The sequence below is a fragment of the Panulirus ornatus genome, chromosome 2 (assembly GCF_036320965.1).
Source record: "Panulirus ornatus isolate Po-2019 chromosome 2, ASM3632096v1, whole genome shotgun sequence".
In the NCBI taxonomy this organism is placed as follows: domain Eukaryota; kingdom Metazoa; phylum Arthropoda; class Malacostraca; order Decapoda; family Palinuridae; genus Panulirus; species Panulirus ornatus.
Window position 1 is genome coordinate 75,621,745 of NC_092225.1, and position 25,852 is coordinate 75,647,596.

Here is a 25,852-nt window from a genome sequence, read left to right on the forward strand (position 1 = left end):
GACGAAAGGGCCAATGCTTGGCTGATGCCTTAATTCAATTAGTTTGTTAACAATATTAACCCTCAATAATGCCATTTTTTACTCATTATTCAGTTATCACTAATAAGAAAACATGGTCTTAAAGTATATCCATCAAAAACATGAAATAAATGCTTATTCTCTTCATATCTATGATAGTTATGGCCTAAATTCATATGTACAAATCTGAGCTAAGTAAAATTGAATTTTGGGTAGCAAGCAGGGGGATGGTAATCCTCCCTTCCAGTTTCAACTTTTGCAAAAGAGGAACTTCTCTAGAGAAGGGAGCCAAAGGCCAAGTGAGGATTTTTCCTCTTAGGCTCAGTCCTCTGTTCTTAACGTTACCTCACTAACATGGGAAATGGCGAATATGAGTATGAGAAAAAAATGTTTCACATATATGTGAATATAGCAATTATGAATTTTCTATAAGAGAAGACCTGTACCTGTGCCAGTACATTCAATTCCATGGCACATCACGATATAAGACATCAACCTATCCCTGAATGATTCAACATCACTGACTTTTACCAGAAAATATATCGTACTGGCAAAGTATTTTAGGGAAAAATCTGGAAATATCAAAAGATCCATCTATTAAGTTTGATACCCAATTTGTCCTGAGCTACTACTGTTAATTAATAAAGACCAAAACCATTATGATTATGATCTTAAGTTACAACAGTTTCACTCCGCAATATCCCTGTTCCTACGAATAGATTTTAATTACGTATTATGTAATAAACCAACATGATTCTACACTTCCTATAAATCAATGACTGACGTAGCATCTACATATGATATGAAGTAAAGAAAACTGGTTAATATATCATGCACCAAATAATGCTAAAAGGGAGGAAAATATCACTGAAGCTGCTAATTATAAAGTTCACCTGGAATTTCCACATAATTCATGCTCAGTAATCACAAATCTTAAACAGAAAGTCTTGTTCTTCCAATTCTAATTATTACCAAACCAAATATCAATTCAATCACAAACTAATCATTTGTTTAATGCAAAATTATTCAGTTTACTATATTCTTTTTCTCAGTCAATTCTTCTCATATTTGCTACATCTTATAACTATTTCTTATAAATATTTCCAATCGTTATCCTCTCATTTCCATACATTCCATTTTGTTAATAAGTCTTTTCAACTAAACATGCTAATAATTCTTATAAAATCCATCTTAACTACATTTAATACAATGTCATACTCACCAAGGCACATTTATGAAGGTTAATCCATTTTCCAAAATACTCATATTCATTAACCTGTAATCTTCTTTATCATCGTTAGTAAATAATCTAAAAAAAACATTTTCTCATTACAGTTCTACTGTATGGTACAACAGGTATTGCACAAGGATTTTTCTGTTTTAATTTTCTTTTATATTCCTCAAATTATCAATTAATTTACTACCAGAAAAAAAGTCAAAATGCATCACTTACTACCACTGGTAACTACTCATATGCTACTATACTAGCTGAGAACAGCAAAGCTGAAGCAATCAATTATCATTATTTATTTCATGAAAATATAACTATGCATGTGAGTGGATGCATAGATGAGTGTAGCAACTTTTGCTTATCCTTTCCCATAACATGTGAAAAAAAAGCATTGAAAGGTACACTTTCAAGGCTCAATAATTACTGAATAATTAATATCCCATATAAATTACTCTGAAGCACTGTATGGTACTTGAACATAAGATGATGATCTGCATGAAGAAAAGTCTTATCTTTTACAGTCAACACACACAACAAAGTCATTTAGGATGGGTTTATCTCAGTCTATTATAAATCACTAATATTTAAAACATTATTTTCTATTTCTAAATCTAGACATCTATTTTCAACTAAGTATAAAATATGGCAATATGCTAATCAAAGTCTGCAGTATATACACTGAGTTACTGAATTTGCTTCTGTGAAGATGATCAATCATTACCTTGCCACTGCTACTTGAGTATCAAATGGCACATCAGTCAACTTTATTCATCTTGTAACAACCATGTGAAAACATTCTAAGCCTTGTTCAAAATGTGTACAACTCCAAGAAAGGGAATAAAACCAGGTCTAAAATAAGTTTTCTACCTATGAATAGACTAGACCTAACAAATGGTTAAAAGGTGCAAATGGTTTCAAAATACAATGAAGATGTATAGTAAATATGTTCATTAAGTAGTGCTGAAAACAATCTATGTGTTTGAGTAAAGAAAATCATATTGAACTCATAAAAATTAAGAGACAGGATATCTGCATCGAATACACACATGAAAATGAAGCTCTGCAAGATTAAGAGGAATACATTCCTATGTATGCAAATAGTAGCAATATTCATTTTGAAAGTCATACAAAATTCTTCAAAGATCATTTAAATTGTTCTTCATTTCTATTATTCTAGAGTGAAAGTGTATTCTGAGAGCTTCCTAAATCGTTTGTGCATGATGAGTAAGGGTGCAGCATTACAGAATGAATGAGACAGATGTGATGTCCTAATTTTACCGTTCACAATTGCTTCCCATATTCTATGTATGCCAATAATCGATATAAAGAAATCAAATACATATATTCTCAAGATGGATTACTGTACTCAAGTGAATATACACTAATGACGATAAAGATCTTAAAACTAAGAAAAGGAGAAGCTACAGTGAGCACAACACAAACGTGAGAAAGGAGATTTGTGAAGAATAAGGCAGGGAAGCACGCGAGCACTCTAGACCTGCATAGTCTTGGGTGGCCACACGTCTGATGATACATTTCATGAGCTCAGCCAGGCTTGTCATAGACAATCTACAAGTACTAAATGAACAGTGGCACCTGAGACTAGCAGGCCACAAATAAGTCCAAAAATCACATGACAAGTCTGACTGGCTGTGATGGTGACTTGAGGCATCAGTCATGCTCCTCAGCCAGTATCTAGGTAGCATTCTCAGACTTCTGACACAAACCTATTGGATTTCCAGTATGATTACTTACTGAGCTGTGTCGCCGCCGCCGTTTAGGGGAGGATCGACTCAGCTTCCTGGCCAGGTACCGAGCCTAGCACACCACACAAAAATAAATAATACAACCTCTGATGTACACCACTGTCATTATAGGTCCAAAACACTCATAAACATCAGACATACTTCAAACTTTCTAAACACCAAATTGACATGGCTTAAGAAAACAAAGTTAAATGGAATGACACTCCTGCCAAATGAGTAAGAAAAATAATTGCTAAACCACTTTTCTGTATGAAATAGTTGACAATATTACTTAATGTTTTGCAAGTTGTTCTGGATTCAGTGACCATTCCCAGATATTTTGTCTTTTAAACTTTTTTTCTAATCACTAAATCACTAACAACAATTAACATCTTTAGCGATAACACTTCACATTAACATTCATCCTTATATCCAATAAAGAAAACAGCCAATTACTAATACGTCAATTTTTCAAAGAAAAAGTTTGTCCTGATCGTTGTAAAATTAAGGTATATTCAAAAGAAATTTGGGTAATTGACATCAATCTTAGTATTGTACACTTTTTATATCACTTAAAATCTTATTACTGTTAAATAAAACCATGAAGCATTCCTGCACTCTCAACTGTAAATAATCTCTTAATTGTATAGTGTCAGTATTTCTTACAGTACAGGTATCATGACTTATGGTACATTAGAAGGGAAAAGTATTTTCAAGAGGGGAAAATAATGATGACAATATACTTAAAAAAAAAGAAATATTATAAGAAGCTTTTTTTCAGCTTTAGTCAAAACATCTACCTAACTATGCCTCCAATATATTAGCCATCTTCTGGTACAAAACAAAAAGGTTCTAGCATAACCTTCAGACACCATAAACTTTGAACATGTTTCTGCAGATACCCATATTAACACTCTTGAGGACCATGACACATCAGTATCGAGTCTCATCCAATTGACACCTTATGCAACACTCACATCATTCAAACTAAAAAAAATTCACTTAAAATTGAATAACTGCAATTCATATTCAAAATTTTGGTGCATCATTCCTCAATCTATACTCTCATGGTACTCCATATTCACTGACATATATGGCAATGCTACGTAAAGCATGCCAGAAGTGCATCAGTTACCTTCCAATAGCCATTCTGGAGGGTGCTGTTCACAAGCCTTTTAAAAATTTTCTCTAATCTATCTCGCTCAGTCCTGCATTCCACTGTGCAGTAACGTTTGCTTGTAAAACTGTTTGCAAAGTGTTCATAAAGTGGTTATTGTATGATATTTCACAATTTCAAACTTGCAACTGTCATTTGTTTGTGAACCACAGCTGTCTCATAATTAATACCCTGCTGTGCGTATGATAAATATCTTATTCTTCAGTAAGAGTGATGTAAAATGTTGTAAATTGTTATAAATACATATGTCATTATATATCAGGATATGCAGGTTCTTATAACATAAAAAGCAATGTATTCAGCCCTGTTACAATGCCCTGCTTCATGTGTGCATATGGCCAACATCTGACTGTTGCTTTAGGTGCTGACATGCTGGACGAAGCCTTGCTATAGTTTGAATCATATTCTGCATATGACACTGATGTTCCACTGTGTCTTGGAGACTGTTTCTCTATATATCATACATTTATACTGGAAGACTTCATGGGTAACTTACTCCCTTCTGACCCACCCCACTGCAACTACCTCAAGCACCTACTCCCTTCCGACCCACCCCACTGCAACTACCTCAAGCATCTTCTAACACAATGAAGGGTAAAATTTTACAGAATGTAGTTATATCATATCATGTCGGTATAGTACTGCCAAGACTATAATGTATTCTATGTTGAATAACTGCACACTACATGAGGACAGATTGTTTCTTGAAACTGCTAACAACAAAACCGTACATGCCAACAAAACTCTAAAAGCACTATAACAAACCTGGACACTTATACTAACCAAAGTAATCATAAAAAATGAAAATACTGAATGTGTTTGATGATCAAGTGGGAGATATAGGGTGTTTTGGTCAAGGTGGTGTGCGAAGTGAGAGGGTCAGGGAGAATGATTTGGTAAACATATAAGAGGTAGTTAAAGCTTTGCAAAAGATGAAAGCCAGCAAGGTGGCAGGTTTGGATGGTATTGCTGTGGAATTTATTAAAAAAGGGGGTGACTGTGTTGTTGACTGGTTGGTTAGAATATTCAATATATGTATGGTTCATGGTGAAGGGCCTGAGGATTAGCGGAAGGCATGTACAGTGCCAATGTACAAAGACAAAGGTGATAAAGGTGAGTGTTCAAATTACATAGGTAAAAGTTTGTTGAGTATTCCTTGGAAATTATATGGGAGGTTATTGATTGAGAGGGTGAAGGCATATACAGAGCATCAGACTGGGGAGGACTAGTGTGGTTTCAGAAGTGGTAGAGGATGTGTGGATCAGGTGTTTGCTTTGAAGAATGTATGTGAGAAATACTTAGAAAAGCAGATGGATTTGTATGTGGCATTTATGGATCTGGAGAAGGCATATGATAAGAGTTGATAGAGATACTCTGTGGAAGGTATTAAGAGTATATGGTGTAGGAGGTAAGTTGCTAGAGGCAGTGAAAAGCTATAACCAAGGATGTAAGACAAGTGTACAAGTAGGAAGAGAGAAAAGTGATTGGTTCCCAGTAAATGTCGGTTCGAGGCAGGGGTGTGTGATGCCTCCATGGTTGTTTAATTTGTTTATGGATGGGGTTGTTAGGGTGGTGAATGCAAGAGTTTTGGAGAGAAGGGCAAGTATGTAGTCTATTGGGGATGAGAGGGCTTGAGAAGCAAGTAAGTTATTGTTCGCTGATGATACAGCGCAGGTGGCTGATTCAGGTGAGAAACTGCAGAAGTTGGTGACCGAGTTTGGTAAAGTGTGTGAAAGAAGAAAGCTGAGAGTAAATGTGAATAAGAGCAAGGTTATTAGGTTCAGTAGGGTTGAGGACAAGTAAAATGGGAAGTAAGTTTGAATGGAGAAAAACTGGAGGAAGTGAAGTGTTTCAGAAATCTGGGAGTGAATTTGGCAGCGGATGGAACCATGGAAGTGGAAGTGAGTCACAGGGTGGGGTAGGGGGCGAAGGTTCTGGGAGCGTCGAAGAATGTGTAGAAGGTGAGAACGTTATCTTGGAAAGCGAAAGGAGGTATGTTTGAAGGAATAGTGGTTCCAACAATGTTATATGGTTGTGAGGCATGGGTGATGGATAGGGCTGTGCAGAGGGGGTGGATGTGTTGGATATGAGATGTTTGAGGACAGTATGTGGTGGGAGGTGGTTTGATTAAGTAATGAAAGGGTACAAGAGATGTGTGGTAATAAAAAAAGTATGGTTGAGAGACCAGAAGAGGGTGTTTTAAAATGGTTTGGTCACATGGACAGAATGAGAGAGGAAAGATTGACAAAGAGGATATATGTGTCACAGGTGGAAGGAACGAGGAGAAGTGGGAGACCAAACTGGAGGTGGAAAGATGGGGTGAAATAGATTTTGAGTGACTGGGGCCTGAGCATGCAGTAGGGTGAAAGGCATGCAAAGAATAAAGTGAATTGGAACGATGTGGTATACTGGGGTTGACGTGCTGTCAATGGATTGAACCAGGGCATGTGAAGCATCTGGGGTAAACCATGGAAAGTTTTGTGTGGCCTGGATGTGGAAAGAGAGCTGTGGTTTTAATGCATTATACATGACAGCTAGAGACTGAGTGTGAACAAATGTGGCCTTTGTTGTCTTTTCCTATTGCTACCTCGCGCACATGTGGGGGGAGGGGGTTGTCATTTCATGTGTAGCTGGGTGGTGACGGGAATGAATAAGGGCAGACAGTATGAATTATGTACATGTGTATATATGTATATGTCTATGTGTATAAATATATATGTATACGTTGAGACGTATAGGTATGTGTATGTGCGTGTGTGGCCATGTAAGTATATACATGTGTATGTAGGTGGGTACGGCCATTCTTTCATCTGTTTCCTTGCACTACCTCGCATGCGGGGAGAGGGGAATGCCATTTCATGTGTGGTGGGGTGGCGATGGATATGGATGAAGGCAGCAAGTATGAACATGTACATGTGTATATATGTATATGTCTGTGTATGTATATGTATGTATACGTTGAAATGTATAGGTATGAATCTGTGCATGTGTGGGCATTTATGTACATACATGTGTATGTGGGTGGGTTGGGCCATTCTTTCGTCTGTTTCCTTGCGCTGCCTCGCTAATGCAGGAGACAGTGGCAAAGTATAGCAAAATATAAAAAATAAAATATGGATTGAATCAGGGCATGTGAAGTGTCTGGGGTGAACCATGGAAAGTTCTGTGGGGCCTGGATGTGGAGAGGGAGCTGTGGTTTCGGGCATTATTACATGACAGCTAGAGACTGAGTGTGAACGAATGGGGCCTTTGTTGTCTTTTCCTAGCGCTACCTCGCACACATGAGGTGGGAGGGGGATGTTATTCCATGTGTGGCGAGGTGGCGATGGGAATAAATAAAGGCAGACAGTATGAATTATGTACATGTGTATATATGTATATATCTGTGTGTGTATATATATGTGTACATTGAGATATGTAGGTATGCATATTTGCGTGTGTGGACGTGTATGTATATACATGTGTATGGGGGTGGGTTGGGCCATTTCTTTCATTTGTTTCCTTGCGCTACCTCGCAAATGCGGGAGACAGTGACAAAGCAAAATAATAATAATAATATATATATATATACCTCGCAAACGCGGGAGACAGCGACCAAGCAAAATAATAATAATAAAATACATACATATATATATAAAAGTATAAAAAAAAAAAAAATATATATATATATATATATATATATATATATATATATATATATATATATATATATATATATATATATATATATATATATATATATATATCTTTTGCTTTGTTGGTCTCCCGCGTTTGCGAGGTAGTGCAAGGAAACAGACGAAAGAAATGGCCCAACCCACCCCCATACACATGTAAATACATACGTCCACACACGCAAATATACATACCTACACAGCTCTCCATGGTTTACCCAAACGCTTCACATGCCCTGATTCAATCCACTGACAGCACGTCAACCCCGGTATACCACATCGATCCAATTCACTCTATTCCTCGCCCTCCTTTCACCCTCCTGCATGTTCAGGCCCCGATCACACAAAATCTTTTGCACTCCATCTTTCCACCTCCATTTTGGTCTCCCACTTCTCCTTGTTCCCTCCACCTCCAACACATGTATCCTCTTGGTCAATCTTTCCTCACTTATTCTCTCCATGTGACCAAACCATTTCAAAACACCCTCTTCTGCTCTCTCAACCACGCTCTTTTTATTTCCACACATCTCTCTTACCCTTACATTACTTACTCGGTCAACCCACCTCACACCACACATTGTCCTCAAATATCTCATTTCCAGTACATCCATCCTCCTGCGCACAACTCTATCCATAGCCCACGCCTCGCAACCATACAACACTGTTGGAACCACTATTCCTTCAAACATACCCATTTTTGCTTTCCGAGATAATGTTCTCGACTTCCACACATTCTTCAAGGCTCCCAGGATTTTCGCCCCCTCCCCCACCCTATGATCCACTTCTGCTTCCATGGTTCCATCCGCTGCCAGATCCACTCCCAGATATCTAAAACACTTTACTTCCTCCAGTTTTTCTCCATTCAAACTTACCTCCCAATTGACTTGACCCTCAACCATACTGTACCTAATTACCTTGCTCTTATTCACATTTACTCTTAACTTTCTTCTTTCACACACTTTACCAAACTCAGTCACCAGCTTCTGCAGTTTCTCACATGAATCAACCACCAGCGCTATCATCAGCGAACAACAACTGACTCACTTCCCAAGCTCTCTCATCCCCAACAGACTTCATACTTGCTCCTCTTTCCAAAACTCTTGCATTCACCTCCCTAACAACCCCATCCATAAACAAATTAAACAACCATGGAGACATCACACACCCCTGCTGCAAACCTACATTCACTGAGAACCAATCACTTTCCTCTCTTCCTACATGTACACATGCCTTACATCCTTGATAAAAACTTTTCACTGCTTCTAACAACTTGCCTCCCACACCATATATTCTTAATACCTTCCACAGAGCATCTATCAACTCTATCATATGCCTTCTGCAGATCCATAAATGCTACATACAAATCCATTTGCTTTTCTAAGTATTTCTCACATACATTCTTCAAAGCAAACACCTGATCCACACATCCTCTAACACTTCTGAAACCACACTGCTCTTCCCCAATCTGATGCTCTATACATGCCTTCACCCTCTCAATCAATACCCTCCCATATAATTTACCAGGAATACTCAACAAACTTATACCTCTGTAATTTGAGCACTCACTCTTATCCCCTTTGCCTTTGTACAATGGCACTATGCACGCATTCCGCCAATCCTCAGGCACCTCACCATAAGTCATACATACATTAAATAACCTTACCAACCAGTCAATAATACAGTCATCCCCTTTCTTAATAAATTCCACAGCAATACCATCCAAACCTGCTGCCTTGCCGGCTTTCATCTTCCGCAAAGCTTTCACTACCTCTTCTCTGTTTACCAAATCATTTTCCCTAACCCTCTCACTTTGCACACCACCTCGACCAAAACACCCTATATCTGCCACTCTCTCATCACACACATTCAACAAAACTTCAAAATACTCACTCCATCTCCTTCTCACATCACCACTACTTGTTATCACCTCCCCATTAGTCAAGAACATTATCTCGGAAAGCAAAAATGGGTATGTTTGAAGGAATAGTGGTTCCAACAATGTTCTATGGTTGCGAGGCGTGGGCTATGGATAGAGTTGTGCGCAGGAGGATGGATGTGCTGGAAATGAGATGTTTGAGGACAATGTGTGGTGTGAGGTGGTTTGATCGAGTGAGTAACGTAAGGGTAAGAGAGATGTGTGGAAATAAAAAGAGCGTGGTTGAGAGAGCAGAAGAGGGTGTTTTGAAGTGGTTTGGGCACATGAGGAAAGATTGACCAAGAGGATATATGTGTCGGAGGTGGAGGGAACAAGGAGAAGAGGGAGACCAAATTGGAGGTGGAAAGATGGAGTGAAAAAGATTTTGTGTGATCGGGGCCTGAACATGCAGGAGGGTAAGAGGAGGGCAAGGAATAGAGTGAATTGGAGCGATGTGGTATACCGGGGTTGACGTGCTGTCAGTGGATTGAATCAAGGCATGGAAAGCTGTGTAGGTATGTATATTTGCGTGTGTGGTCGTATGTATATACATGTGTATGGGGGGGTTGGGCCATTTCTTTCGTCTGTTTCCTTGCGCTACCTCGCAAACGCGGGAGACAGCGACAAAGTATAATAAAAAAAAATATATAATATATATATATATATATATATATATCATCAAACACATTCAACAAACCTTCAAAATACTCACTCCATCTCCTTCTCACATCACCACTACTTGTTATCACCTCCCCATTAGCCCCCTTCACTGAAGTTCCCATTTGTTCCCTTGTCTTACGCACTTTATTTACCTCCTTCCAAAACCTCTTTTTATTCTCCCTAAAATCTAATGATACTCTCTCACCCCAACTCTCTTTTGCCCTCTTTTTCACTTCTTGCACCTTTCTCTTGACCTCCTGCCTCTTTCTTTAATACATCCCCCACTCATTTGCATTATTTCCCTGCAAAAATTGTCCAAATGCCTCTCTCTACTCTTTCACTAATAATCTTACCTCTTCATCCCATCACTCACTACCCTTTCTAATCAGCCCACCTCCCACGCTTCTCATGCCACAAGCATCTTTTGTGCAAGCCATCACTGCTTCCCTAAATACATCCCATTCCTCCCCTACACCCCTTACCTCCTTTGTTCTCACCTTTTTCCATTCTGTATTCAGTCTCTCCTGGTACTTTCTCACACAAGTCTCCTTCCTAAGCTCACTTACTCTCACCACTCTCTTCACCCCAACATTCTTTCTTCTTTTCTGAAAACCTCTACAAATCTTCACCTTCGCCTCCACAAGATAATGATCAGACATCTCTCCAGTTGCACCTCCCTGCACATTATCATCAAAAAGTCTCTCTTTCACGCGCCTATCAATTAACACGTAATCCAATAACACTCTCTGGCCATCTCTCCTACTTACATACGTATACTTATGTATATCCCTATTTTTAAACCAGGTATTCCCAATCACCAGTCCTTTTTCAGCACATAAATCTACAAGCTCTTCACCATTTCCATTTACAACACTGAACACCCCATGTATACCAATCATTCCCTCAACTGCCACATTACTCACCTATGCATTCATATCACCCATCACTATAACCCGGTCTTGTGCATCAAAACCGCTAACACACTCATTCAGCTGCTCCCAAAACACTTGCCTCTCATGATCTTTCTTCTCATGCCCAGGTGCATATGCACCAATAATCACCCATCTCTCCCCATCCACTTTCAGTTTTACCCATATCAATCTAGAATTTACTTTCTTACACTCTATCACATACTCCCACAACTCCTGTTTCAGGAGTAGTGCTACTCCTTCCCTTGCTTTTGTCTTCTTACTAACCCCTGACTTTACTCCCAAGACATTCCCAAACCCTTTACCCTTGAGCTTCGTTTCACTCAGAGCCAAAACATCCAGGTTCCTTTCCTCAAACATACTACCTATCTCTCCTTTTTTCTCATCTTGGTTACATCCACACACATTTAGCGAGTTGCGCAAGGAAACAGACAAAAGAAAGGCCCAACCTACCCACATACACATGTATATACATACATGTCCACACACACACACATATACATACCTATACATTTCAACATATACATATATATACATACACAGACATATACATATAAACACATGTACATAATTCATACTTGCTGCCTTTATTCATTCCCGTCGCCATCCAGCCACACATGAAATGACACCCCCCTCCCCCCGCATGTGCGCAAGGTAGCGCTAGGAAAAGTCAACAAAGGCCATATTCGTTCACACTCAGTCTCTAGCTGTCATGTATAATGCACCGAAACCACAGCTGTAAATGCAATATTATCCTATACAAACAGCACTGTGAGAGAAGGAGTTTATGTGCATGTGTGTCATTAATATTTGTGGTATTACTAAATTATGCCTCCATGAGGTTACACCACAAATGAAAGGTCACCTTTGGCAAGGCTGTATCACTAGACTTTGCCTCCATGAGGTTCAACCACAAGTGAAAGGTCACTTTTCACTTTTCTCATGACCTATGCATCTATAAAAAATATTCTGGTAGAAGTCCATACCTTCTGGCAAGGAATCCATGTAAATCAAGAGAAATAACAGTTCCAAAACAAAACCCTGGGGCACTCTACTAGTGACCTCACCCATTTGGAGATGGCTCCTCTGACATGTGTCCTTTGTTCCCATCCACAAAGATAATATGTCCATTGGGGGAGTCTCCCCCTTTACCTGCCTGGTGATGTCTCTTAATCAGCCTTTCATGTTTGACTCAAATGTTTTCTGGTACTCAAGAAACAAATAAGTTACCTAGCCTTCCCTTTTGTCTCAGACAGAGCTCACATTCTCATAGAAATATGAGGCTTGCTACAAATACTCTCTTTTCCCTAAACCTGTGTTACCTCTCACTTGGGTAATTTCTCCACAGTAGAAAGTGATCCTTTCTTACAGGTGGGTAAGATATTTGCCTTTTTCCACTCCCTGCCTTTCACCAGCAATATCTTGAAGAGTATTTCAAGAGGTCTGTCTTGTGTATCAGCCTACATCTTTAGCATATATGATAACATTTTGCCAGGACCATGATCCTTGTATAGGCCAAGACCCTTCAGTATTCTTTTAATGTCTTTTCTAGATATCTCAGTATTTTCTAAAGCCTCCTCTCTATCCCATCTCACTACTGTTTGGGGCTAAAGTGTCTTCCACTCTGAAAATCCTTTTGAACTTGCTATTTAAATCCTCAAATATCCATTATATCATCAATTATTATTTCCTCTGAATACCCTAACTTGATTAGCTTGCTCTTTAACTGACAATCTACTTCCAACAAATTTATGGACAAGATTTGGATTCTCATATGGCTTGTCTTCAATATTCCCTTCAAAGTTTCTCTGTTCCTCCTTTCTTATCCTGGTATGCTCATTCCTTGCTCTCTCATACCTCACATAAACTCGCTGGCTGGAGTGTCTCCTACATCTACACCACTATGCATTTCAAAGTTCCATTATTTTTTGTTATTTTCAATTTAAACATTCTTCCCTCTTTCTTTATTTTCCTCTTTATATCTGAAGCTAGAAGTACACATGTTCACATTCCTGCATTGTAAATTTCACAAACCTTTCACCACAATGTCTTAGTTTCACGATTTTGAACCATGTTACCTAATAATGTTATCACAAAAAATTTTCAAGTTCTATGCAGTTCCCATGATCATATCCCAATTTAAGTCCAGTTTCATCTCTTCTGGATAGTTTTAGGTAAAATATATCTGTATTTAGGGAAGCTGTGATGGCTTGTGCAAAAGATGCTCGTGGCATGAGAAGCGTGGGAGGTGGGCAGATTAGAAAGGGTAGTGAGTGGTGGGATGAAGTAGTAAGATTATTTGTGAAAGAGAAGAGAGAGGCATTTGGATGATTTTTGCGAGGAAATATTGCAAATGACTGGGAGATGTATAAAAGAAAGAGGCAGGAGGTCAAGAGAAAGTTGCAAGAGGTGAAAAAGAGGGTAAATGAGAGTTGGGGAGAGAGTATTATTAAAACTTAGGGATAATAAAAAGATGTTTTGGAAGGAGGTAAATAAAGTGCAGAAGACAAGAGAACAAATGGGCACATAAGTGAAGGGGGATAATGGGGAGGTGACAACAAGTAGTGGTGATGTGAGAAGGAGATGGAGTGAGTATTTTGAAGGTTTGTTGAATGTGTTTGATAATAGAGTGGCAGATATAGGGTGATTTGGCAGAGTTGGTGTGCGAAGTGAGAGGGTTAGGGAGAATGATTTGGTAACAGAGAAGAGGTAGTAAAAGCTTTGCGGAAGATGAAAGCCGGCAAGGCAGTGGGTTTGGATGGCATTGCAGTGAAATGTATTAAAAAGGGAAGTGACTGTGTTGTTGACTGGTTGGTAAGGACATTCAATGTATGTATGACTCATGGTGAGGTGCCTGAGGACTGGAGGAATGCTTGCATAGTGCCACTGTACAAAGGCAAAAGGGATAAAGGTGAGTGCTCAAATTACAGAGGAAATTATAAGGGAGGGTATTGATTGAGAGAGTGAAAGCATGTACAGAGCCTCAGATTGGGCAAGAGCAGTGTGGTTTCAGAAGTGGTAGAGGATGTGTGGATCAGGTGTTTGCTTTGAAGAATGTATGTGAGAAACACTTAGAAAAGCAAATGGATCTGTATGTAGCATTTATGGATCTGGAGAAGGCATATGATAAAGTTGATAGAGATGCTCTGTGGAAGGTATTAAGAATATAGGGTGTGGGAGGCAAGTTGCTAAAAGCAATGAAAACTTTTTATCGAGGATGTAAGGCATGTGTATGAGTAGGAAGAGAAGAAAGTGATTGGTTCTCAGTGAATGTCGGTTTGTGGCAGGGGTGCCTGATGTCTCAATGGTTGCTTAATTTGTTCATGGATGGAGTTGCTAGGAAGGTGAATGCAAGAGTTTTGGAGAGAGGGGCAAGTATGCAGTCTGTTGTGGATGAGAGGGCTTGAGAAGTGAGTCAGTTGTTGTTCGCTGATGATGCAGCGCTGGTGGTTGATTCGGGTGAGAAACTGCAGAAGCTGGTGACTGAGTTTGGTAAAGTGTGTGAAAGAAGAAAGCTGAAAGTATATGTGAATAAGAACAAGGTTATTAGGTACAGTAGGGTTGAGGGACAAGTCAATTGGGAGGTAAGTTTGAATGGAGAAAAACTGGAGGAAGTGAAGTGTTTTAGATATCTGAGAGTGGATTTGGCAGCAGATGGAAGCATGGAAGAGGAAGTGAGTCACAGGGTGGGGGAGGGGGGCAAAAGTTCTGAAAGCATTGAAAAATGTGTGGAAGGCGGGAACATTATCTCAGAAAGCAAAAATGGGTATGTATGAAGAAATAGTGGTTCCAACAATGTTATATGGTTGCGAGGCATGGGCTATACATAGAGCTGTGCAGAGGAGGGTGGATGTGTTGGAAATGAGATGTCTGAGGACAATATGTGGTGTGAGGTGGTTTGATCGGGTAAGTAATGAAAGGGTAAGAGAGATGTGTGGTAATAAAAAGAGTGTGGTTGAGAGAGCAGAAGAGGATGTTTTGAAATGGTTTGGTAACATGGAGAGAATGAGTGAGGAAAGATTGACAAAGAGGATATATGTGTCAGAGGTGGAGGGAACAAGATGTGGGAGACCAAAGTGGAGGTGAAAGGATAGAGTGAAAAAGATTTTCAGCGATCGGGACCTGAACATGCAGGAGGGTGAAAGGCATGCAAGGAATAGAGTGAACTGGAACAATGTGGTATACCAGGGTCAACGTGCTGTCAATGGATTGAACTAGGGCATGTGAAGCGTCTGAGGTAAACCATCGAAAGTTTTGTGGGGGCCTGGATGTGGAAAGGGAGCTGTGGTTTCGGTGCATTATACATGACAGCTATGGACTGAGGGTGAACAAATGTGGCCTTTGTTGTCTTTTCCTAGTGCTACCTCTCGCGCATGCTCGGGGAGGGGGTTGTTATTTTATGTGTGGCGGGGTGGCAACGGGAATGAATGAAGGAAGCAAGTGTGTACATGTATATGTCTGTGTATGTATATATATGTATATGTTAAAATGTATAGGTATATATGTGTGTGTGTGTGTGGATGTGTATGTATATGCATGTGTATGTGGGTGGGTTGGGCCATTCTTTCATCTGATTCCTTGCAGGAGACAGCGACAAAATAAAATAAAAAAAAGAAATATATAAATATCTGTCTACTATATACCACAACTTGCATTTTCCAACATATGCTAAAAAGACAGTTCTCAGGTTTTTGTATGAGCAAGGTACAGAATTTGTCTGTTTTTCAATGGTCTAACAGGTACATATGCCTTGTGTTCTCAATGGATTATTGTTTTTTGCATTCATATATTTCTCTTCAAACTCTTTGCATTAATGATTCTGCATATTATCCCTTCAATCTTTAATTTACAACTATATTCATAGCATCTTACCAGTTTAATAAGTTCATCTCTACCAGAGACTACTAATGCATCAATAATTGAATTACTGGTGCTATCATGATCATCTTGAGTCATTTCTTTCCACGAGAAAAACCTTCTTGCTTGTTATAAGACATCCAATAGTTGCTTTTATCATATTTTCTATCTATAGAGAATTTAGATATAAAATTTCATGCTAACTCTCAACCTTTTTCTCTATTCTTTCTTTATTCATCATATCTCATATTTCAATCAAGTTTCAAGCTGATATTCAAGATTTATTTCTGTTGTTCCTTTTTACTTCTCAAGTATAACCTAATTTGTCGGTTCTTTCTGGGTTTACCCTAATATTGATACTACTATCCTTATGTTTTATAATGTCTGAATACTGACTTACTGCCAAACTAGTCCAACTTATAAATTCTACTAAACTAACTTAAAACTTGACCCACTTGCCCTACACCACAACGTTCGTTCACTTTCCCTCTTCTTGGGCATTACTTTGGTTTCTGCTCCTGAGAGCTGCTGCTTGTTTGCCCTCATCATTATCTACACTACACAATACTCAGCAAGCTATAGAATCTCAAGATTACTGTGTGGCTGTGGGCCATTTTGATAGTTTCTTCCATGCACCTCAGAACTTTGGAATTCTCTTCCCTCTGATGTCTTTCCCATTAACTATGACCAGGCTGACTTTAAAAGAAGTTTTTCACTTCAAAATTCTTAAATATTTTTTCTTATCTCTTTATTCTCCCTTTCAATAACATCTTTATATTTCAATTAAGGCCCATCCTTGATGTGGACTTTTGTCTGTGACTGGAGCATAAATTAACAAAAAGGTTAATAGTAATAAAAACTGTGTGTAATTACAATATCATGACACTCTACGCCAAGATGTCAGAAAGCTGAAATCTCTTAGCAGCAATCTCTGCTTTTGTATAAATAATTTTTCAAAAAACCCATATCCTTCTAAGGTTTATAACGTCATTTTTCTACATTCATTTTTCATATTGTTTCCGCACAAAAGTTTTCTGCTTTAATGTAGTTTTTAAGTTCCTCAGTCTATCAAATTTGATATTCATTGTCAAATTCATATCTTTTAACATATACAGTCCTGTTAATCACTGTATTAGTTTCCTTTATTTCAATGATGTCCCTCCTTTTCTAAGAATGCTGCACTTAATTCCTAATACATGTAATCTTTTTTTTTGTTAAACAGCGATCATATTATTGTAAAGTGCTTGAGACTTCTTAAATCCTTTACAAGTATTCCCACTTCACTGCTATGTTGCACTTAATTTGCTATCTCTCTAAGATTAAAGTATATTCATGAAACATTTAGTACTTTTCTGGATGAGATTCAGCCATAACAGCAGGGTGCTAGCCCACAGCAGTCACAACACGACTTGCTTGATGAATAAAACTATTCTTCTCAGCAACTGCCTGCATTATATAATTATCTATTTTTGGAAATGACATCAACAACATTTCAAGTATTCGCAACTTGTTTATCCTATATACACATTAAACATTCTCATCAACATTTTTCTGTCTCCCACATTAAAAGTCCTCAAAATCATTCCTCTAATCACTGACTTGATCAAACTATATTCTCGATATGCTTTCTCAAATCTAGTTTCTCATTTATGATGAACCAATTTTTTCTAATTTGTTAGCCTTTCTATCACTCTCTCTGTTAAGCCTTTACATGTTATCACTAATGTATTCTTCCTTATTCCATACCGTATTTTCTCAAACATTTTCATCAAATTCTATGAGGTTCATTTCAGTCCGTTTGTAAAGGATGTCAGTCTTTTTGCATCTCGTTCTGATCAGTTTCTGATTCAATCATTCTCCTTATTCTGGTGTTATCAGCAAAGTACCTTACTATACTTTCCTTTACTTTGCAGTCACTGTATGCTATCATTAACAAAGAGTATACAGGCTAATATCATTCCCTGTGCTACCCCATAAATGACATCTTCCTCCAGACATTTTTCCAATTGCTAGCCCTTTGAACTTTCTGTTGCTCAAAAACTTTTTAATCCTTTATGTTATGATTAGCTTCTTTCTAAAATAAAATCTTGTGGTTTACTTGGTCAAATGCTTTTGCAAAATCAAGAAAAACGGTAACTATTTTTTTCCTACGATTAAACTCACATATGTCACCATAAAGAGCTAATAGCTAGCGCGCATATATTTGTTGCACACATTCATGTAGGCCTTCATTTATGTTAATGCTCTTGACTGAACTGTTTAAAATATGTCCTTTATAACTCCTCCAAAGGCTTTTATAACATGTGAAGTCAAGCTAAATGGCTTGTGTTGTTAGGTATCAGTCTGGATCCTCCTTTGTGTATCTTTGTAACACATGCCAAATTGTGAATTTCTGAAATTTTGCCTCAGTAATGATATCATTGGCTCTGCTATCACTGTCTTTGTCTTTTTGAGAAATATGGTTGGAATTTCAACTGGTCTAGGAGCTGTATTTTCTCTAGGCTAATCAATCACTCTGGTTGTGTCATCTTCCAGTATTTCAATATCTGAGGGCATTTTCAACAAACTAACTAAACAATACATCTCCCAGTGCCTCCTTGCATTTTCAAATGAATAATTATTCATACTGTTCAATCAACATTCACCATATTTCCTTGGAGAGAGAGAGAGAGAGAGAGAGGGAGAGAGAGAGAGAGAGAGAGAGAGAGAGAGAGAGAGAGAGAGAGAGAGAGAGAGAGAGAGAGACATTCTAATGGATAAGTGTTACTTACCCTCGCTTCAGGATCATCACGATGGCGTCTAGAAGAAGATGGAGAACGAGCATGACCTTCTTGATGTTGTTGGCTGCGAGAATCTAGACCCAGGGTGGACACAACTGGGAGAACATTGGGGTTGGCCTGCAGCTGACGTATGATATCTTCAATGTAGTTGATTACAACTTCAGCATGGTTTCCAGGCAACAAATTTGTCATCACCTGAAGATGAATATTTCATTGCATTCTTGATGAAAAATTTCTTTTCATTCAATGAAATCTAAAGCTGTTAACAGTGTGTGTGCATGCAGGTGCACATATGAAAACGTTATTACCTATTTGAATGGTACAGGGAAGGAATTCTACATTCTCTACTTTCACATATTCTTTATCGAGTAAGTAATGAAAGGATAAGAGAGATGTGTGGTAATAAAAAGTGTGGTTGAGAGAGCAGAAGAGGGTGTATTGAAATGGTTTGGACACATGGAGAGAATTAGTGAGGAAAGATTGACAAAAGAGGATATTTGTGTCAGAGGTGGAGGCAACAAGAAGCCGGAGACCAAACTGGAGGGGGCAGGATGGAGTGAAAAAGATTTTGAGCAACTGGAACCTGAACATACATAAGGGTTAAAGGTGTGGAAGGAATAGAGTGAACTGAAATGATGTGGTATAAGCCCTTCATGTGCGCAAGGTAGCGCTAGGAAAAGACAACAAAGGCCACATTCATTCACACTCAGTCTCTCGCTGTCATGTAATAATACACCGAAACCACAGCTCCCTTTCCACATCCAGGCCCCACACAACTTTCCATGGTTTACCCGCAGACGCTGGTTCAATCCATTGACAGTATGTCGACTCTGGTATACAACACCGTTCCAATTCGCTCTATTCCTTGCACGCCTTTCACCCTCCTGCATGTTCAGGCCCCAATCACTCAAAATCTTTTTCACTGCATCTTTCCACCTCCAATTTGGTCTCCCACTTCTCGTTGCCTCCACCTCTGACACATATATCCTCTTGGTCAGTCTTTCCTCACTCATTCTCTCCATGTGCCCAAACCATTTCAAAACACCCTCTTCTGCTCTCTCAGCCATACTCTTTTTATTACCACACATCTCTCTTACCCTATTATTACTTACTCGATCAAACCACCTCACACCACATACTGTCCTCAAACGACTCATTTCCAGCACATCCACCCTCCTTCACACAACTCTATACATAGCCCATGCCTCGCAACCATACAACATTGTTGGCACCACTATTCCTTCAAACATACCCATTTTTGCTTTCCAAGATAATGTTCTTGACTTCCACACATTCTTCAAAGCTCCCAGAATTTTCACCCCCTCCCCCACCCTATGATTCACTTCCACCTCTATGGTTCCATCCGCTGCCAAATCCACTCCCAGATATCTAAAACACTTTACTTCCTCCAGTTTTTCTCCATTTAAACTTACCTCCCAATTGACTTGACCCTCAACCCTACTGAACCTAATAACCTTGCTCTTATTCACATTTACTCTCAACTTTCTTCTTTCACACACTTTACCAAACTCAGTCACCAGCTTCTGCAGTTTCTCACATGAATCAACCACCAGCGCTGTATCATCAGCGAACAACAACTGACTCACTTCCCAAGCTCTCTCATCCACAACAGACTTCATACTTGCCCCTCTTTCCAAAACTCTTGCATTCACCTCCCTAACAACCCCATCCATAAACAAATTAACCATGGAGACATCACACACCCTTGCCACAAACCTACATTCACTGAGAACCAATCACTTTCCTCTCTTCCTACACGTACACATGCCTTACATCCTCGATAAAAACTTTTCACTGCTTCTAACAACTTGCCTCCCACACCATATATTCTTAATACCTTCCACAGAGCATCTCTATCAACTCTATCATATGCCTTCTCCAGAACCAGATTCAGAAAAGAAGAGTGAATGTTGGAGTGAAGAGGGTGGTGAAAGTAAGTGAGCTTGGGAAGGAGACTTGTGTGAGGAAGTACCAGGAGAGACTGAGTACAGAATGGAAAAAGGTGAGAACAATGGAAGTAAGGGGAGTGGGGGAGGAATGGGATGTATTTAGGGAATCAGTGATGGATTGCGCAAAAGATGCTTGTGGCATGAGAAGAGTGGGAGGTGGGTTGATTAGAAAGGGTAGTGAGTGGTGGGATGAAGAAGTAAGATTATTAGTGAGAGAGAAGAGAGAGGCATTTGGACGATTTTTGCAGGGAAAGAATGCAACTGAGTGGGAGATGTATAAAAGAAAGAGACAGGAGGTCAAGAGAAAGGTGCAAGAGGTGAAAAAGAGGGCAAATGAGAGTTGGGGTGAGAGAGTATCATTAAATTTTAGGGAGAATAAAAAGATGTTCTGGAAGGAGGTAAATAAAGTGCGTAAGACAAGGTAGCAAATGGGAACTTCAGTGAAGGGGGCAAATGGGGAGGTGATAACAAGTAGTGGTGATGTGAGAAGATGGAGTGAGTATTTTGAAGGTTTGTTGAATGTGTTTGATGATAGAGTGGCAGATATAGGGTGTTTTGGTCGAGGTGGTGTGCAAAGTGAGAGGGTTAGGGAAAATGATTTGGTAAACAGAGAAGAGGTAGTAAAAGCTTTGCGGAAGATGAAAGCCAGCAAGGCAGCAGGTTTGGATGGTATTGCAGTGGAATTTATTAAAAAAGGGGGTGACTGTATTATTGACTGGTTGGTAAGGTTATTTAATGTATGTATGACTCATGGTGAGGTGCCTGAGGATTGGCGGAATGCGTGCATAGTGCCATTGTACAAAGGCAAAGGGGATAAGAGTGAGTGCTCAAATTACAGAGGTATAAGTTTGTTGAGTATTCCTGGTAAATTATATGGGAGGGTATTGAATGAGAGGGTGAAGGCATGTACAGAGCATCATATACATACACACACACACACACACACACACACACACATATATATATATATATATATATATATATATATATATATATATATATATATATATATATATATATATTTTTTTTTTTTTTTGCTTTGTCGCTGTCTCCCGCGTTTGCAAGGTAGCGCAAGGAAACAGACAAAAGAAATGGCCCAACCCACCCCCATACACATGTATATACATACGTCCACACACGCAAATATACATACCTACACAGCTTTCCATGGTTTACCCCAGACGCTTCACATGCCTTGATTCAATCCACTGACAGCACGTCAACCCCGGTATACCACATCGCTCCAATTCACTCTATTCCTTGCTCTCCTTTCACCCTCCTGCATGTTCAGGCCCCGATCACACAAAATCTTTTTCACTCCATCTTTCCACCTCCAGTTTGGTCTCCCTCTTCTCCTCGTTCCCTCCACCTCCGACACATATATCCTCTTGGTCAATCTTTCCTCACTCATTCTCTCCATGTGACCAAACCATTTCAAAACACCCTCTTCTGCTCTCTCAACCACGCTCTTTTTATTTCCACACATCTCTCTTACCCTTACGTTACTTACTCGATCAAACCACCTCACACCACACATTGTCCTCAAACATCTCATTTCCAGCACATCCATCCTCCTGCGCACAACTCTATCCATAGCCCACGCCTCGCAACCATACAACATTGTTGGAACCACTATTCCTTCAAACATACCCATTTTTGCTTTCCGAGACAATGTTCTCGACTTCCACACATTCTTCAAGGCCCCCAGGATTTTCGCCCCCTCCCCCACCCTATGATCCACTTCCGCTTCCATGGTTCCATCCGCTGCCAGATCCACTCCCAGATATCTAAAACACTTCACTTCCTCCAGTTTTTCTCCATTCAAACTCACCTCCCAATTGACTTGACCTTCAAGCCTACTGTACCTAATAACCTTGCTCTTATTCACATTTACTCTTAACTTTCTTCTTCCACACACTTTTCCAAACTCAGTCACCAGCTTCTGCAGTTTCTCACATGAATCAGCCACCAGCGCTGTATCATCAGCGAACAACAACTGACTCACTTCCCAAGCTCTCTCATCCCCAACAGACTTCATACTTGCCCCTCTTTCCAAAACTCTTGCATTCACCTCCCTAACAACCCCATCCATAAACAAATTAAACAACCATGGAGACATCACACACCCCTGCCGCAAACCTACATTCACTGAGAACCAATCACTTTCTTCTTTTCCTACACGTACACATGCCTTACATCCTCGATAAAAACTTTTCACTGCTTCTAACAACTTTCCTCCCACACCATATATTCTTAATACCTTCCACAGAGCATCTCTATCAACTCTATCATATGCCTTCTCCAGATCCATAAATGCTACATACAAATCCATTTGCTTTTCTAAGTATTTCTCACATACATTCTTCAAAGCAAACACCTGATCCACACATCCTCTACCACTTATGAAACCACACTGCTCTTCCCCAATCTGATGCTCTGTACATGCCTTCACCCTCTCAATCAATACCCTCCCATATAATTTACCAGGAATACTCAACAAACTTATACCTCTGTAATTTGAGCACTCACTCTTATCCCCTTTGCCTTTGTACAATGGCACTATGCACGCATTCCGCCAATCCTCAGGCACCTCACCATGAGTCATACATACATTAAATAACCTTACCAACCAGTCAACAATACAGTCAACCCCTTTTTTAATAAATTCCACTGCAATACCATCCAAACCTGCTGCCTTGCCGGCTTTCATCTTCCGCAAAGCTTTCACTACCTCTTCTCTGTTTACCAAATCATTTTCCCTAACCCTCTCACTTTGCACACCAGGTGTATGGGGGTGGGTTGGGCCATTTCTTTCGTCTGTTTCCTTGCACTACCTCGCAAACGCGGGAGACAGCGACAAAGCAAAATAATATTAATAATAATAATAATAATAATAATAATAATAATAATATACATAAATGACCATATACACACATATACATATCAACATATACACATGCACAGACATATTCAAATAAATACATACACAGACATATTCATATAAACAAATACACATATTCATACTTGCTTGCCTTCATCCATTCCTGTTCCTACCCCACTCCACAGGAAACAGCATCGCTATCCCAACTTCAGCAAGGTAGGGCCAGGAAAAACAGACTGAAAAGGCCTCATCCTTCACACTCAGCCTCTACCTATGCACCTATGCACCAAAACCACAGCTACATATCCACATCCAGGCCTCACAGAACTTTCAATGGTTTACCCCAGATGCTTCACATGCCCGGGTTCAAGCCACTGATAGCACGTCGACCCCGGTGTATCACATTGTTCCAATTCACTCTATTCCTTGCATGCCTCTCACTCTCCTGTATGTTCAGGCCTGATCGCTCAAAATCATTTTCACTCCATCCTTCCATCTTCGCGAAGGTGAAGATTTGTAGAGGTTTCCAAAAAAAGAAGATAAAATGTTGGGGGAGAAGAGAGTGGTGAAAGTGAGCGAGCATGGAAAGGACACTTGTGTGAGGAAGTACAAGGAGAGATTAAGTGCAGGATGGCAAAATGTGAAAGCAAATGATGCGAGGGGAGTGTGTGAGGAATGGGATGTATTTAAGGAAGCAGTGATTGCATGTGCAAAAGATGCATGTAGCATGAGAAGGGTGGGAGATGGGCAGATTAGAAAGGGTAGCGAGTGGTGGGATGAAGAAGTAAAGCTGTTAGTGAAAGAGAAAAGAGAGGCAGATGTAGGGTGTTTTGATTGGGGTGGTGTGCAAAGTGAGAGGGTCAGAGAGAATAAGTCTGGTTAAGAAAGAAGAGCTGGTAAAAGTTTTGCAGATGATGAAATCCAGCAAGGAGGCAGGTTTGGCTGGTATTAGAGTGGAATTTATTTAAAAAAAAAAGGGGATGACTCGACTGTAGATTGGTTAGTAAGGATATTCATTGTATGTATTGATCATGGTAAAGTGCCTGAGGATTGGCGGAATGCATGTATAGTGCCACTGTAAAAAGGCAAAGGGAATAAAGGTGAATGTTCAAACTACAGAGGAATAAGTTTCTTGAGTGTTCCTAGGAAATTGTATGGGAGGGTATTGATTGAGAGGGTGAAAGTATGTACAGAGAATCAGATTGGGGAGGAGTAGTGTGGTTTCAGAAGTGGTAGAGGGTGTGTGGATCAGGTGTTTGCTTTAAAGAATGTGTGAGAAATACTTAGAAAAAAAGATGGATCCGTATGTAGCATTTATGGATCTGGAGAGGGCATATGATAGGGATGATAGAGGTGTTTTGTGGAAGGACTTAAGAGTACATGGTGTGGGAGGTAAGCAGCTATAAGTAGGGAAAAGTTTTTATCAAGCAAGTAAGGAATGTGTACAAGTCCCCATGGTTGTTTAATTTCTTTATTGATGGGGTGTTTAGGGAAGAGAATGCAAGAGTTTTGGAGAGTGGGGAGAGTATGCAGTCTGTATGGGATGAGAGGGCCCGGGAAGTGAGCCAGTTGTTGTTCGTCAATAATACAGCACTGGTAGCTGATTCGAGTAAGAAACTCCAGAACCTGGTGACTGAGTCTGGAAAAGTGTGCAAAAGGAGAAAGTTGTGAGTAAATGTGAATAAGAGCAAGGCTATTAGGTTCAGCAGGGTTGAGGGACAAGTTAGTTGGGATATAATTTTGAGTGGAGAAAATTGGAGGAAGTGAAGTGTTTTAGATATCTGGGAGTGGAAGTAGCATGAAAGCGGACTTAAATCACAGGGTTGGGGAGGGGGCAAAGGTTCTGACAGCAATGAACAATGTGTGGAAAGAGAAAACCTTACCTTGCAGAGCAAAAATGTTTGTGTTTGAAGGAATAGTAGTTCCAACAATATTATATGGTTGCAAGGCATGGACTATAGATAGGGTTGTATGGAGGAGGGTGGATGTGCTGGAAATGAGATGTCTGAGGACAATAT

The 25,852-nt window shown here is 39.6% G+C and overlaps 1 protein-coding gene across 1 annotated transcript in view; it reads right to left on the reverse strand.

The window, feature by feature from the left end:
- LOC139757294 (uncharacterized) overlaps positions 1–25,852 on the reverse strand; it is a 517,589-nt gene that overhangs the window by 251,553 nt on the left and 240,184 nt on the right. Inside the window, exon 15 of the mRNA XM_071677667.1 lies at positions 3,005–3,067. Coding sequence (XP_071533768.1) covers positions 3,005–3,067 — 63 coding nt within the window. The remainder of the gene's footprint in view (positions 1–3,004; positions 3,068–25,852) is intronic.